General features: G+C 43.5%; 1 protein-coding gene across 1 annotated transcript in view; it reads left to right on the forward strand.

The window, feature by feature from the left end:
• Positions 1-325: 325 nt before the first annotated feature.
• The window catches only part of mtmr11 (myotubularin related protein 11), a 42282-nt gene continuing 26290 nt past the window's right edge, over positions 326-16317 (forward strand). The window contains exons 1-2 of the mRNA XM_083990138.1: positions 326-872; positions 9903-9972. Of these exons, the coding sequence (XP_083846264.1) occupies positions 816-872; positions 9903-9972 (127 nt within the window). The 5' untranslated portion in view covers positions 326-815. The remainder of the gene's footprint in view (positions 873-9902; positions 9973-16317) is intronic.

Consider the following 16317-nt stretch of genomic DNA (forward strand, 5'->3'; position numbering starts at 1 on the left):
ATTATCAGGATAGGATGCTTTTTGCCTATCATGTAGCGTAATAAATAATAAAAACACATCAAAATGAGTACTTTTGCTATTTATAGTATAGGCCTATTCGTTTTTTTCCCCACTGGGGGGTGGGGGTACCTCCGTGGTGGTGAGTTCAGGGGACGTAGTAAACACGGGCATCTTTACACCGGCATCGTCTGCTCCAACTTAGTGAGTGAAATAAAACTTGGTGTTGAAGTTTCGCTGTGTTCTCCGTGTAACTGGCCCTTTAAGAAGCTCCACTGCTGCACTTGGTTGGCTGCCTCTTTTTTTCCACCAGTGTGTGTGAGTGTGACTGTTTCACTATGGCGAAGGCATAAACAAACAGAAGGCAATGGGCGACAAAGCGGCGGTATAACGGCGAACACACCTCTCCTCCGTTAGTCACTCAGTAACAGCCGTCAGTAACAGTCCGGTGACCGTCCGTCGGCTTCGGTTCGGCTCGGTGTTGCTCGGCTCGTCCAGTGTGCGGTCGGTCGGTCGGTCGGGACTCGGATGCTGTCAGCGCGAATAGCGATGAAAAGAGCGACAACAGTTCGCCTGACCACACCGAACACCTCCGCTGAAGCAGCCGGTGACACAGGGTAGCCGTCGGTGGACGCTGGACCTTTTCTTCTCCTTTCAACTCGGTTTTCCCTCGCCTGATAAATGGGAAAAGGAGGACGCTAACTCAACGACCGTTAGCTTATAGTAACGCTCTCTCTTTTTTTTTTTACTCGGTGTGCTCTTATTTCGCTCGTATTTTTTCCCCCATCTAACTAGTTGACCGGAGCAGTCGTGAAAAAATGTTGACAGGATCTAAGACCACGTTCAAAGTGAGGCAGATGCTCCCAGATATCAAGGTAAGGTCGTAACGTCAAGTTCAGTTTACTGACGCTAACTAGCTGTGTTGAGTGGAAAAAACTCCCAAAAACACTAGTTAACTTGTCCTGTCCCGTTTTATGATGCAGCATGGTGGCAAAGTCTCAGCTACTCATTTCCATAATAGAGACCCAACAGAGGTAACTAGGCTACTGTAGTTTAATTAACGTTATGCTGCAGGCATCAGGTTTGAAGTGTCTACCTATGTTCATAAGTCAGTTTTCCTCTTCATTAGACACCATTTTCTTTCAGTGAGGTGGTGATTTGTCAGTCAGTCAATTAAAGGTTTGGGGATCTGTCACTTCACTACACAATAACAGTAACAATACCTGACCTGTCAGCACTGTGTCAGCTCTCCTCGTGATAAACAGCAGATGTGACAGTGTTGTGGTCATAGGACCAGAGACCAAATCAAGACCAAGACCAGAGCATTTTCAGGACTGTATTCAGTGGCAGTCCTCATAATAATCAGGTGGCTTAATACTTACATTATTCCTCAGCTAAAAAGAAAATATAATTTTATGTAAAATCTATACCATTTTTAATTGAAACAAAGTTTGGATTGGAAAGAATAACTCAGCACACAACCTGCTGAAGTCTCCTCCCACTGTTGAATATGGTGCAACCAAGCTTTTCAGATAGTTATACAAGCAGATACCTTTGTAGAACAATTTTAATAATATTAAAGTTATGGAATTACATCACATAAACCAAAGTGAGCGAGTGACAGAGAATGGTTAAAAAATTAAGATGTCACTGCAGCTGTGGTTTTGTCTGGCCTTGAGAAAAAAATCCTGAGTCCAGCTCGACCGAGACCGAGACAAGACCGAGTGAAAATGTAGCTGATTCCAAGACAAGGCCAAGACCGGAAAATGTGGTCTCAGAACCGGCCTCGAGTACCACCACAACACTAGTGACAGGAGGCAGGAAACACCGGCGCCCATTCACCATGCTCTGCTATAAACAGCCAGGTAGTTTGCAGCCCCGCAGGATTAAAAAGCTGTGGTCCCCCCTCAGAGAGGCCGTTCAGTGTGTGAACATGGGCTGTCCCGTGTTGTTTTTGTCCACAGTTCAGGGTGGCAGCTTTACACGGGGACACCAGGCAGCAGAGGGCTGCTGCTGCTGCTGCTGCTTCCTTCTGTCTGGAGGACAGAGATGCATAATTACTGTGAGGGTAGGGTACATAATGTCACTGTCTTTGGCTGCGTGCCGGTGCAGGCCAGTGACGAGGCGGTGAATCTTAATCACTTCATATGGGATTCAGTTGTTGTTGTGCTCAAAAACAAATGGCACAGGCGGTCATCTCTGGAGAACGGCACTGAACAGTTGTAGCCAGTTTCAGCCTCTTGTCTTTGCCAAAGCTTTTAAAGGTCACATGATGCTGCAGTGACTTGCTTTCAAATGCCAAAGGTGAAATCCCCGTGTTGCTGTGTTTTAAAATGACCAGCAAGACATAAGCTGTGTTTAAGTGCACCTGAGAGGAAAGGAGGTCGGGAGCACTCATTTGTTTGATAGACACATGTACACATGGTACGAGTGTGTTGTGTTCAGAGCCGCCTGCTCCTTTTGGGAACAGTCTCTTGGCTCTGTCTGTGTGTCGCCTGGCTTTGTGTCTCTCCCCGGTTATTTTCAGCAGCCGCAGGGGCAAACAGTAAAAGATGCCTCTTAACTCAGCCCTCGGGCGAGGCTCGCATGTGGAGAGGGGGTTGATGTGCGCCGCACAACATCTGGCTGTCGCCATGGAGACAGCAGTTGGGGGTTGGTGGAGTTTATGAATTTGATTATCTCAGGATAAGACACAGAAATCACCTCAAGCCCTCACTGGTGGAATCCCATGTGTTCATGTATGAAGATGGTTGAGCCTGGGTTATGGTAATGTGGAGTAGTAGGCTGTGTAGATTATTATGCACAGGCCACCCACACTTTCTTGTGGGCTTCACTTCCATGAGCGTGTGTTAAGACTGCTTTAGAAAACTGAATCCAATCCTGGACTGAATGTGGACCAGATGGCTGTGGAGTCTGCACATTTACCGAATCTTATCTTCTTGAATCACTGTGTTTATCTCTGCCAAGCCATTTTGGATGGTATTTATACCATATGACAAGGCTGCATCTAATACTTTTTAAAATATTATTTGACAATATTATTCTTTCACATTTTCTAATTTATCATTCTCTAATAAATCTAGAAAGATCTAGATCATGGAAAGTAGCTGATCCTTACATTGTAGAAGCTGGACTACGTGTCATCAATGTCATTTTTTGCACATTAAAGGTGTTATTGATGCCACTATGGGTCTTAAAATTAGTGTAATCACTCATCTATCAAAAATCTATTTAGTAGATCCGGGGTGAAAGTGGGATAGGTTTTTTCACATTGGATAATGCAGGGCAGGCGCAAGAATTATGTGTCAAGTTGCTCACGATTCATCAGCCAATGATATCAGGATCCGTCATCTGTCAATCAAACATCTGAGAAAAACCAAGAAGCTCTGACAGCGAGTAGTAGCAGATCCCTGCGGTCCATCACTTAGCCTAGCTAGCTAAGTTAGCAAGCTATAACGTAGCCAAAGACGTTAAGAGTGTCTTTGACGTAGCTAGCCTACGAGCTAGCAGTTAGCTACATTAGCTAAACACACACACACACATACACCGAACTGGACAACATCCAATCAAATTCCTTCGGTCCCGCCCCAAACATTCCCGCCCGCTCGATAACGCCCAATCAAATTTGTTTTCCTTACTACTCGTGGAAGGAGGTGGGACAAATGGGACAAGAAACCATTTCTGAACACCTTTAATTTAAGGCTAAATCTAAGTCTCATTCAGAAAATAACAGCAGTACATAAATGCCACATAAGGACTGTTATTCAGGGTTATTTTGGCCATGTCTATCCCCTGGAGTTCACTCTATCTGCATCTCCCAGCCAGCTTTGAAGCAGTCAGCATGAAAGGCACACAGCACAAAGCTCCACAGAAGCAAAAAATGCCAGAGGAGAGATCATCTGAGCTCTGTTCAGAGTGGCTGAAGATCCAAGCCTGATAGCAGTGGGCCGGAGCAGTACAATCACCCACACCCGCTCCCATAGGATCCAGGCGTCACAGTCGCTGCCAGCCCCCCCCCAGCCCCCCCGGGCTGCTGAAGCTCCTTAAAAAGAGCACAACAATGGGCCCTTCTGAACGCCGGAGCAGATTTACGGCTCCATTAGAGGCTGAATCGATCTGGCATTGGGTGATAATTAACCAGTGGCTCTGTTCAGTAGTGAAAGGGCTGGGTGTTGAGGGGCTTGGTCGTTTGTCTGCTTCCAGTGTTATTGTATAGAGGTCTGACTCTTTCACTCCTGGGAGCTGGGCTGCCAGAGTAGATGACTGTCATCATAACATTACAGACACTTCAGACAGACGCTGTCACACCGCTGAAAATGTTCAATATTCATCATTAGTCTTTCACTTAAGCCATTAGCTGACGCTCCCCAGCACTGAGGTTGTGTTATTGAGAATGACACAAATAGGGAGTTTGATCCAGAGACCGAGAGCAGGCCATTGCAGTTGAAGGACGTAGTGGCTGTTGAGGGCGTCGGATGTGTGTGACCTTTGAGTCATAGAGCGCTGTCACTATGGCAGCCCTCCTGCCCTTTAAATAAACAAAACGGATGTGTCAAGGCTGCGCTGATGACACGTGGTGACTGATGAGAATGTACTTGTCAGATCAAATAGTGTGTGATTTGTCACACAAGAGTTTGAGGTGTGTTTGGTTAACAGAATGAGGTCAGTAAGCTTTTTTGTGTTGATAATGTTCGTGATTTATTAACATGATGGTTATTTTCTGGATTCGTCGTTTTGTTGGTTTGTCCATAAAGCATCAGAATATGGATGAGAATAGCTGTTATGATTTCTAACATTACCAGGAGATGAAGTTCTTGTTTTGTCCAACTAACCACCTTAAATCCGAAAATATTTAATTATTATCGTATAGGACAAAGATAAGCATGGCCTATTTTGTTTGCAAATACCTGCAAATCTAATGACGTTCATCAGCCTCAGCACTTTGTGTTCAGTTCTAATGTCATTAGTGTGTTGACTTAGTGAATGTGACAAGGAACATGTTACATCATTGTTAACGTGTTAGCATACAGTATTTACTTGACTGAGACAATTTCAGAGAGCTGGTAGACTCTTATTCTTGTCAAACTGTTACCCCTCTAAAGTAAGCAAACAGTTTTTTATTTGGCATAAGGTGACCTTTGACCCTTCCTGTGCTGACCTATATAATGCATCATCACACAGCCTTTTTTTTCTTTTTTTTATGAGACAGTGAGTTGCAAATCATTCAGCAAGAATCCCAATAAAGAGGAACCAGTAATTATATGTGAGACTGTAAAGTTTCCCATGTTGTCAGGACATTCATGATGGAGGGTTTCAGAAGAGCTGGGCTGTTAGCTGCAGGCGTTCATGGAGAAATGGGCTAAAAGCTGGATATTCACTACAATGCAGACATTTTCACATGAAGTATTAACCACTAAAATTATTTTATCAGGCACACTAGGTAGACTATTTCCACTGAACACCTCAGTCCACTGTGCTTTTGCTTTCTCTTAGGAGTTTTTCCTTTAGTCCATAAATATATTTGATGTTGTGTCGTCTGTTTCTCTTGTGGCAAACACTGGCCAGTCTTACAGGTCTGTTGCTCACTGAAAGCCAAAGAATTAAAGGGATAGTTCAACATTTTGGCAAATTGGCCCATTGCAATAATCCCTATTGTCTTAGCAGTAGGTTTGTTACCTTTAATTGTCGGTGCAAGCTATTTTTAGAACGGCGGAGCAGAGCCGCGAGCTGCTCAGAGCTACGCTACGGAGGCTAATGGGATTTCTTTGTTTCCCTCATCAAACTCATCAAATACACAATCAAACAACTCCAAATGCAGAGACTGCTTGCCGAAAAACTGCCCCCAACGGGAATGCGCATCAGCGATTTTGCATGAATTTACCTCAAAAACAACTCCATCTCGTAACCATTATTATCTCATAGTGTGGTGAATGTGCAGGTCACAACTTGTCCACCAGAGTGTTTTGGAGTTGTTGGATTGTGTATTTGATAAGTTTGATGAGGGAAACCAAGAAATCCCATTAGCCTTCGTAGTGTAGCTCTGAGCAGCTTGCGCTCCGCCATTCTAAAAATAGCTTGCACTGACAATTAAAGGTAATTAACCTACTCATAAAACTATAGGGATTATGGCAATGGGCCAATTTGCCAAAATGTTGAACTATCCCTTTAACGAAAAGGCATGGGTATGTAAAAATGGTGATGTGTCACTGTATATTTTATTTCAAAAGATTAAAAAAAACCCTGCACATTATTCTTATTGTAGGGGAAACACTTCAAAGTGAGCTCTATTTAGCAAAATGTCCTCATTCTGCTTCCAAGCCAGTTCACAATGCCACAATACTGCCCCTCATTCATGTGAGGAAATGAAAAGCACAATACAAATAAACAGGCTGTGACATTTTTTAGCTCAGTGAACAGTGGCTGATGTGTCCAGGAAGAACCAAGCTCAATCTGAGTAGCTTTTAAAAGAGACTTTGGCATTATTTAGGGGTTGCTGAGGGTCTGGTTTTGTATTTTGAAAATGAGAATCATATTCTTAATTTAACAGGGTTCTGTTTTTTATTGTGGCTCATATAAATGTCGGCACCAGAACCTTGCTGTTCCATGGAAAATAAGACTTGAAGACATGATAGAAGATTTAAATTAGATGTAACAGAGGATTTCTGTTTCTGCAGGATTCCACCAGAAATTCAGTTTGTTCTTGTGAGTTTGGCCTTGTTGTGTGGGGGGAAAGAGAAGTAGCTTTGCTCCAGTCCAGACCCACGAACAAGCATGCTTACTGCAGAAGTCTGGCTGGCCACAGTAGCGAGGGGAAGCCATGAGCAATGGAAACTGCAGTACGTCTTGGCCACTGTCCCTAAGGATGAAGGGAAGGAGCAGAGGAGGGCAAAAGTGGGGCAGAGAGGCAGAGCGGGGAGGGGGAGCGATGCAGTGAAAGCAATACAGTGGGGACGCCGAAGTCTCGCAGTGAAAGCAAAAGTGAGAAGTCGGCAAAAACACAGTCGTGGAAATGTGGTTTCCGAGTGATATGTGACTCAGAGACTCAAGGGCCGCCCTTACTTTAGCCGCAGTGTGTTTAATGCTGAGACATTTTCCTTATCTCTGTTGCCTGCTGGTCTGTACAAGGGAAGTTAAAGAGAAATACCCACATTTCACACATAAATGCTAAACTGTAGTTCTTTTTCAACTGTCACATTTGCTGCGACCACAAATTGAGTTTTTGCTATAGCTTAACTGAGTCATATCTCCCATTCTCCCTTAATCACAATACCCAAGGCTGCATGGAGTGTAATATTTCACCTCGTGTGCTGCAGTGTTACCTCGTAGGTTCACTGGCCTTACAAAGCCCCGAGGCACAGGTTTGTCAGTGTTGACGACCTTCAACACACTGGATTTATGAAAGGAATAACAACACGAGATCTGAGCAGCCTCTGATGTACTTATGAGAGAGGAGGAATCCAGTCTTGGGTTCTCTGTGGGTGTTGATGGAGAGACAGAAAGAGAGCTTGATACGTTTTAAAAGCAGATGGAAAAAAAAAATGAACAATGCGCTGGCAGAAAGAAACCAAGCCTCATAAAAATTTTAGTGTGTAAGTGCCCTGTTTTTCCCCTGTGGTTTTCTGCTAACATCAAGCATTCTGCTTTTTAATTTGGTCTGTAAAATTGGTGGAACAGTAACCATACCTCAGTCCTGGAGTAAACACTCCCTTTACAGATGTATTGGGAAGAACCTCTGGAATGATCGGTAGCAGGATATTGCACCACAGCAGCAAACATGTAACATTATTTAGAGCTCATTTAATTTGGTTTGACAATGACAATTTGTTTTTGTTTTTTTTACTGGTTTAATGGTTCACTTAGCCTCAATTTAAATAATTTCTAAATAAGCATGGTTTATTATGTTCCTTTTTGTTATTATTCTTTTCAATTTCTTCAAATTCAGTTTATTTGCATTCATAGCTTAAAGCAGATATCAGTGGAATGTTTTTGTTAATATAAGTCCTAAATAGTCCTATTTTCCGTCAGCAATCACTTACATGAAGTATTTCAGCCTAAACACGAGTCTCTCCGTCACTCTGCTCTGCTGTAACCCGAGGAGAAAATTTTCCTTGTGGGATACAAGTGTTATCCAATGAGGAGAGAGAACGGCATGAAGGGCTGTGTGTGCAGCCAAGGGATGCGCGTGAATGTGGTGACGTAGCACGAGGACCAATTGATGCCTGACAAGGGCGGGGGCTGCTAACTCATGGTGCGTTCAAAGAAACTCATACTTTGTGTTTTTCCTTCCTGTGAAGTCATACCAGTTCGATCTGGTACGAGTTCACGGGTCGGAAGTTACGAGTGGCCGTTATAGGGAACTTTCACAGACAACAGGATGGTAAAAACACGAGCTACGGGTTACCTGGAACGCTACCAAGTCGTAGTTGTGACTTGAAGCTGTAACTTACGGTTTCAAAAGCCTGCCTTGAACGCAGCATTAGCCGAAACGGCCGTGAAGCTGATATCTGCTTTAATTTCTGCATATAACCATGAAGTCTTTGAATTTCTGTTTTTAACAAGTGAACAGTCTTACGGTGTTTATTTTTTGTTTTAGACAATGTAGAAAATGGCCATTTAACAGTTTACAAGCTCTGCTTTATTGTATGAAAAGCTCCATCAGCATCAGTATCAAACTGTGTCTCCATCTCTTAATAAAAGAGCCAGACGCTCTCGCCTGCAAAGAAAACAGGCAGCTGTGAATAGGTGTGATTTTACAGCCTTTCAACAGAGCAAAGGTCCTCTTTGTTAAACGTTCCCCGTGTTTCTTACGGGGGGAGCCACACGCTTCGAGTCTCAGGTTTTCATGAGCAGGCTGCTAACACAGAACTCACCACACTGCAAAATTGTTAGCATAACACCGGTGACTGAGTGGACTCATTGTTTTTGTTCACACATCCTTGCTGACTTGAAGAAATACTGGCCTTTCATGATAAAGCCAGTGCCTCAGATGAAACAATGCTAAATAGTTCCACTGTGGCCAAACGGCCGAGAGGGAAGTCGATGTATAGTTTTCTTGGATGTGAACTCGAATTCTATTTCTGAACTACTATAAAGCTGTTTCACCACCTGTGTAATCATATCATCCTCTCACATTGCAGGGGTTGGCATATTATGGGATTTCTAGCCGATAAATGTAAATGGCCTTCGTAAGGAGAGGGGGGGGGGGTGTTAGTAGCAGAGTTAAGTGGAAGCATATGTGCTAGTAAGCTCCCAGTCTGATTATAGAAACCTCTGTGGCTCGGTGAGGTTTGGAGCGAGCTTGTAGAGCAGACGTAAGACTTCATGACCGTTACAGAGAGTAGGAACAAACACAACAGCAACATGGAAACTAAGAATCATGGAGCATTGTGTGGTTGGCTTTGTTTCTTTGTCTTTGACAATGAGTCCGCTGGGACAGGCCCAAGCTTTGATGACGGAAGCAGGCAGAGCCATCATTTAAATATAATCAACAAGACCAAAGGTGACCCCAGGCTCAGTCCACAGGCTGAGTGTCTGCTGTTTAGTCTACATTTGTAGCGCTTGTGTAAACAAGTTCAAGTCTGTAGCATCATGGATTAAAAATAGAGGCCTATTCTTCTCAGATGGACACCGCTGCGTATTCGGGATATTTAGCTTCTTATGAATTCTTCTCAGAATTTCTGCATTCTGCAAACATGGAGTTATTCACTTGTCTTTGTCCGTTAAAAAAATCGTCAGACTATTTGGTAATTTTTTCTTTTTTTTGGTTAATACAAAATGAAGGCAAATACGCCGGCTTTTGAAAATGCCAAACTGTTTTTAAAGCACAGGACATCTCCTGTTTGGTGCAGTGACATTTAAAGTAAACAGAGAAACCAGTGTTAATGTCAGCTCTGTGTCTCTTACAGGAGAGGATGCTGAGTCAGAGTGGGGTGAACGCAAGGAGTCGAGATGTGTTTGGACTGCGCTGTCTACCAGGTAAGAGAAGATAGATACTCGATGCTTCTTTCTTTATAAATCTCTGCTTTTGTGAAATCCACACATTTCACATCTTTGTCAAAGCCACACATGTAGATAAACAGTGATTCAAGTCACTGTCGCAATACGCAGTTTGTAGCTGACGTCACAGACCTGTGATGGAGGCGCTAAATAATGTAACACTTTGTTGTATGAAGCCGCCTCCGCTCCTTCGGGCTCAGATAAAATATCATCACTCGGTGACAGTGAGGCAGAAAACTGCTGCTGCTGCTGCTGCAGGCGTTGCTCACCGTGGTTTTTGAAATCTCCATATTGCACTTGCAGCCACACCTGGACCAGGAATGTCACAGCAGGTGCTCGGCCTTTAGAGAAGGGAAAACATCTGCCGTTGAAAAGCTAACACCAACACACTAAAGGAGACCGGGAGCCTCACTGAGGTTTTATCGTGAACTGAAATACTGAAAGAAATTAAAAACTAATAGGCGGCGTTTGAGTCACTCAGAGTTAAATCAGTGCCACATGACAAAATAAATCCCTCCTGCCCTAAGAGCAGCTGTGATGAGAACGGATGAAGAACAACACACCGCTGAGTTTCAGCTCATGTAGAGTCATTCTTTTCATACTATATGTTTAGTTTGTTTATTTGCACCATAAAAAATAAGGACAGTTACAAAAATAGAAATGAAACAAGAATAGTAAGTACAAGTACAAGTGCCAATTTATAACAAAAAGAGAAGATGATCTAATAATAACTATACTGGAAAAGAAACTATTGGGAATCTTGGTTTATCAGGTAAGCTTTCAGTCTTGACTGACAAATTATTGAGGGATGAAGATATTTTTGCTACATGAAGATGAGAGTTCCATAGTATAGAACCTCTGTAAGCAAAAGAAAACTGTATGTGTAGTGCGGCAAAAAGGAGGATGACGTTTATCAATGTGTCTTGTGTTGTAAGAATGGACCTGCGCGTTAACTGTGAAGAATTAGCCTATATCTATAAGAGGTACTGCAGCAGTTCTTGTAGTACACCTGAAGCAGTCATGTGTACATTCTTTTATTATCTCTGCTGACGGCTGAAGAAGTTATGTTTTCACTCGTGTCAGCAGGATTACACAGGAACTACTGAGCTGATTTGCACTGAATTTGGCTGAGGGATGGCTTAGGGATGGTTTATGTTGTTTCACATGGGCCTTGAAGGAGGTCTCTCTCTTTGACTGCCCAGTCTGTGTTGTGGTGATAAGAGGAATCGTTTGAGAAACAACTCACAAAAACTCAAGGGCAGGACAGTAAAGCGTCCTGGTGCAGGCTATTAGTGGCATCTTAACTGTGTTGTCCCTCCCCTCCGACTGTAAATGTGTTCTCCAGTGACACTGAGCTGCCACATAACCCCAGATGCTCCAGGTGACTCTAACAGCACCCTGTCCTTCTTGAAAATCACTTTCCTGTTTCCTCAAATATGTTCAACCCCTGCTGCAGAGAGCGTTTAGCCAGCTAGGGCTTACTAGAGATCAACCTATTAACCCCAGTGGTAATCCTCTGCATAGTACAGGGCCGCAGCAAAGCACTGGTCTTCCACTTTAGGTTATTTCCCTGGCCCGGCCTGCTCCTTTTCTTTCATCAGCAACACCCTGCAGGAGATTTTCATGAGAATGCTGCATAAGCAGTCAGAGCACTGTGACAGAGTAACGTGTGTTTTTAGAGTCGGTTTAAGATGAAATTCTGTTTCTCATTCTCATATCCTATTTTCATCTTTTTTTTCCATGCTTTTTTGCCTTTTATTAGATAGGACAGTGGAGATATGACAGGAAACGAGGAGAGAAAATTGGGGGAACAGACGCGCAGTAAATGTACGTCCCAGAAGGGGTTTGATTCCTGCACGCGGGCCAGAGGCCTTGTGGGACGTGCTCTCTGACCACTCACCCACCAGAGCACCCCCACTTTCATCTTCTTATAATGAGTCTCTCTTTTGATCATTTCAGTTACTAATTGTTCTCAGTCGTGTTGTTTAATTGAGCTGTATTTTTTAACATTTTTGTATTTTGTTGTTTTGATACACAGTGGGACCCTGTGGGCTTCCACTGACCTCTCTCACATACACATATTTTCATCTGTGTGTGTACAGTACATACTCTTTACAAACACACACACACTTCCTTCCTTATTTCACTCACTTAGCCAGCCTAATTTCTTTTCCAGCAGTGCGTTTTCATCAAATACTTTCCAGGCTCTGCTGCTCCGTGACAAACACTCACAGAGATCCTATTCTTAGCTGTTAGCATTTCACTGTGAAAATGTTGACTGTCAGTACTGGACATTTTTTCCCTTTTACTGGCTTTTGACTTCATCTCCAACAACACCTTACAGTTCTCTCAGCCCGGCCCGTCCTCTCTTTCTCCTCTCTCTCCACCTTCATTCCAGACAGATTGGAAACACAGCTGTGCATGAGAACCTGTTTTATATTAAGACAGATGTGTAATGGCAGAACGCTCCTCGTGCTTTTTCAGAATCCTTCTCGTCTTTTTCCGTCGAGAGCTAAATTAGCTCCTCTCCGCGAGCTGAAACGACTTACTGTTAGTCTGTGTTTTGAGCATGTTTTCAAAAACACAACCCTCTGGCTCTGTGCACGGTCTGCATTTAACAGAGGAGACGATTTGTGACAACAAGTTCACTTTCAGACACAAAGGATTCACCAGTCATAGTGAAAGGGCTCACATTGCACCAGTGTACTCTCCCTCTCAAACAAACACACACTGTTCAAAAGGATGGGTCCTTTGTAAACCCAGTGTAAAAACAGAATCTTCCAATAACACTATTATTATAAGATGGTGTTGTATGATCGGAAAGGGCCTTAATCATCACATTCTGGATGAGATTTTGCTGAGCAGCTGAGAAAAACCACGTGGATGACCGAGTCAGAAATATGTCCGAAGTCGTCCCCCCTCTGTCAGTAGTTAACAGACAGCGCTCAGCATCCACCGTCTTCTCATGTGACACCAGGACACAGGACCGCAGAAACCGAGCCGGCCCGCGGGAGGGCAAACAGGTCAGGACAGCTCCAGCAGCCATAGGTAGATCATGTACCTTTTCAATGCTGTGAGTGGGGGATGGGGTATACTGTCCAATCACACACAATGCCCAGAGGCCAGGACCCCCCCCCCCAGACTAAAGTTCTTCACAATCCCCTTTCTCCTCAGTCTTATGTTACTGCAGGATTTAAAAGCTGTCAATCAGGCGTGTGGCTCGTTGATTGATGGACAAGACACTGGTACGTTGATATCCACCTGGATGTTGATCTCGATATTTAAAAAGGTTTGAAGGTTTGACTTCTCAGTGTATTCTACATGGCTGGACACAAGTTTTTTGGGGGCATTTTACTGAATACCTCTGATAATATACAGTTGTCTATAACTCTACGAAGACCGGTTTAGCAAAAAGAAAGTTGGTTAAATAAGTTCGAAACTGTTGTCACAGTTTGTGGTTGTTGCAACACATAGAGGCTGGTTTTTCTGACATTTTTATATTGTTTTATATTGTTTTTTTTTTGTCATCTGTACAGAAATATACTCATCAGCTGCACGTCAGTCAATATCACTACCTCTGTGCTTTCCTAGACTTCCCCAGCTCTTCCTCCCTCTGGAGGTCTGAGGAGGGCAGAAACCTTTGGCTCAGCACGCATTCTAGCTGAAAATGAGGAACAAATGTGGCTGAAAACAAATAAAAAGAGAGGCCGAGAGCATGTGGTTCAGATGTCTCTCAGCTGTATTTTCTCAGGCTGATCCTCCAGGTCGCTCTCTCTCCTCATGTCCAACTCAGTGACCACAACATCAACAAAGGCAGCTGAAACATTAAAGGAGTAACTCACATTTAAACTGAATGTGGAAACAAAACGCTATATATACATACTGTATAGCACTTCTTGAAACAACATCTCAGTGTTTGAGTTGAGCACTTTGCATTATTTGAAATGGGGCTGGTACCACAATGTTTATTCTGCATGTTAGGCCTTACTATTCAAATACAGATAAGAAATGTCAGTAAATGTTGAATGTCAGTGTAATAAAAGCATGGAACTCACATTTCTCTTTAAGTGGCAAAGGGGGCAGAGCAGGTGGTGGTTCGATTCCCTGCTCCTCCAGTCCACATGTCGAAGTGTCCTTGGGCGAGATACTGACTCCACTTAAGATATCAAGCACACCATGAATGTGTGTGGGTGTGTAAACGCTATTTGAGTGGTCCAGAGGCTAGAGAAATGCTATATAAGTCAATTTACCATTCAAGGCACAGCATTAAGGAAGGTGGTTTCACCTCTTGTCCTTGAACTGGTCAAAACCCAACTCCAGCCCAGCATTTAATGTTGGTCAGTTCAGCTGGCTGCCCTATGATTTTGTCAGCAGCTGATGTAACTGTCTCATTGCTCTTCATGGTTGTTGCTACTGTTTGTTTATATATTATATACTGCCTCTGCCCTCCAGCCATGGCTGTCACCATTGGGCAGGAATTATGTTTTCAGATTGTCTGTCAGTCTCTGTGTCCCACTCTGGTGACCATGATATCTCAGGAACAAATTTGGTTTAGTCACTTGGATTTGAGAATGAATGGATTCGATTTTGGTGGTTAAAGGTCAAGGGGTCAGAATCACTGCAACCTCACATCCATCTCATTTTCGTGAACTCAATATATCAGACACATCTGGATGGGATTTCATTATATCTGACATGCCCAGCATCCATTTGGACTTATAAATGAAGTGACAAGCATTTGTTTTCAGCATGAGTATGCAAAAAGCACTGAACCAAATAGCGCTAAACTTAATGTAAAATATTACATAGTGTGGCTTTAATCTGTGTTGGAGGAAATAAAAGTGTGATACTGTATTCACACAGCATGTTGTCACTCTGTCTGTGGTTCTCCAGCAAGATGATCAAAGATTCGATTTGATTAGAGGACAGTTGTCTGACAGCTGACCCTGGATCGGCAGGGGTACTCACCTGTACAGATTTCTCATATTACCAAAGTCAAGTGCGAGCAGGACTGCAGGCCTCTCTCTGCTCCCTGTCTTCCTCTTCCTCTCTCCTTCGGCTCTCAAATTCACAGGCTGCAGGATTGTTTTCGGCTCTGTTGCACCCTGGGAAGACTGTACGGAGGCATGCAAGGCCACAGATTATCCTTTGAAAGACAAGCTCTCAACAAGGGTTCACTTGTGTTCACGGGCCCAAGGATTTTAAATCTCTGTAGCTAGCTCCATCGTGTGTGGTTAGCTTTACTCCACAAGTCCATGCCTATGGTTTTCATGCATGGTTTTGGAGGCTAAGGAATATAGGCGTAATAATAGAGCACGCCCAAAGATTTCAGCTCCTCTTGTGTAATTAGCAAATTATGGTGTTTCTTTCACAGCATAAACAAATGTTTGATGTGTCAAATGGCTGTTTCCTGTTTGTGTGTTGGTTGGTATCCCCTAAACATTCATGAAGCTAAGCGCGTTCTGCAGAGAACCGGGCACAGTGGGCTTTACTTTCGTTTTCAATTTAAGGTCCCTGCTAGTTCCTTCCACATGTGCAGTGGAGGAATTTTCTGTTTCCTCGGTCTGTTTTTTTCAGTCTCCAGGGAGCAGAAGTCTTTCCCCGTCTTTTGAATGAAACGAAAACATTTGCCTTGCCATGTGTCTGGCCAAACCATCCTCTTGTCATGGACAAAAAGGCCATTTTCTCCACGTCTACTCTACTCCCGGACTCTGTTGCCATGGAAACCCACAGTCTAGCTGGCGAAGGCTTTGTATTGCGGTGCTGCTGTCTCACTGCTCTGTGTGTGTGTGTCTCTTGGTGAATTAGTTTTCCTTTGTGTTTTTCTTTGAGGGTGTTAATGTACAGTACATCTGTGTGTGTGTGTGTGTGTGTGTGTGTGTGTGTGTGTGTGTGTGTGTGTGTGTGTGTGTGTGTGTGTGTGTGTGTGTGTGTGTGTGTGTGTGTGTGTGTGTGTGTGTGTGTGTGTGTGTGTGTTAGATGAGCCTCTGGGTGAAGAGGTTTGTTTTGAAAGCTCTGTCCTGGAATGTCAGATGCTTCTTCAGCTTCCTTCCCTGTTAGTCAAAGACGAGAGCTCATCACTCTCAACAGCATCTCTAGATTATAAATAAAGTCCTGCACACATACAGCACATAGTTCAGCAAGACAAATATTATTAAAGCTGCAAAAAGAGTTCCTCCCTGGTATGTGGTCCTGTTTTTCTGAAACTGAAAGATTGAAGGTTTCATTCTGCGTTGCAGTTGCGCATTAAATGACGCCCTATCAAAACCTTTACTGCACCTGAATTTTATTTATTTATTTGATTAGGACAATGCACATTAAGCA

This window comes from Trachurus trachurus, assembly GCF_905171665.1.
Source record: "Trachurus trachurus genome assembly, chromosome: 16".
NCBI classification, from domain to species: Eukaryota; Metazoa; Chordata; class Actinopteri; order Carangiformes; family Carangidae; genus Trachurus; species Trachurus trachurus.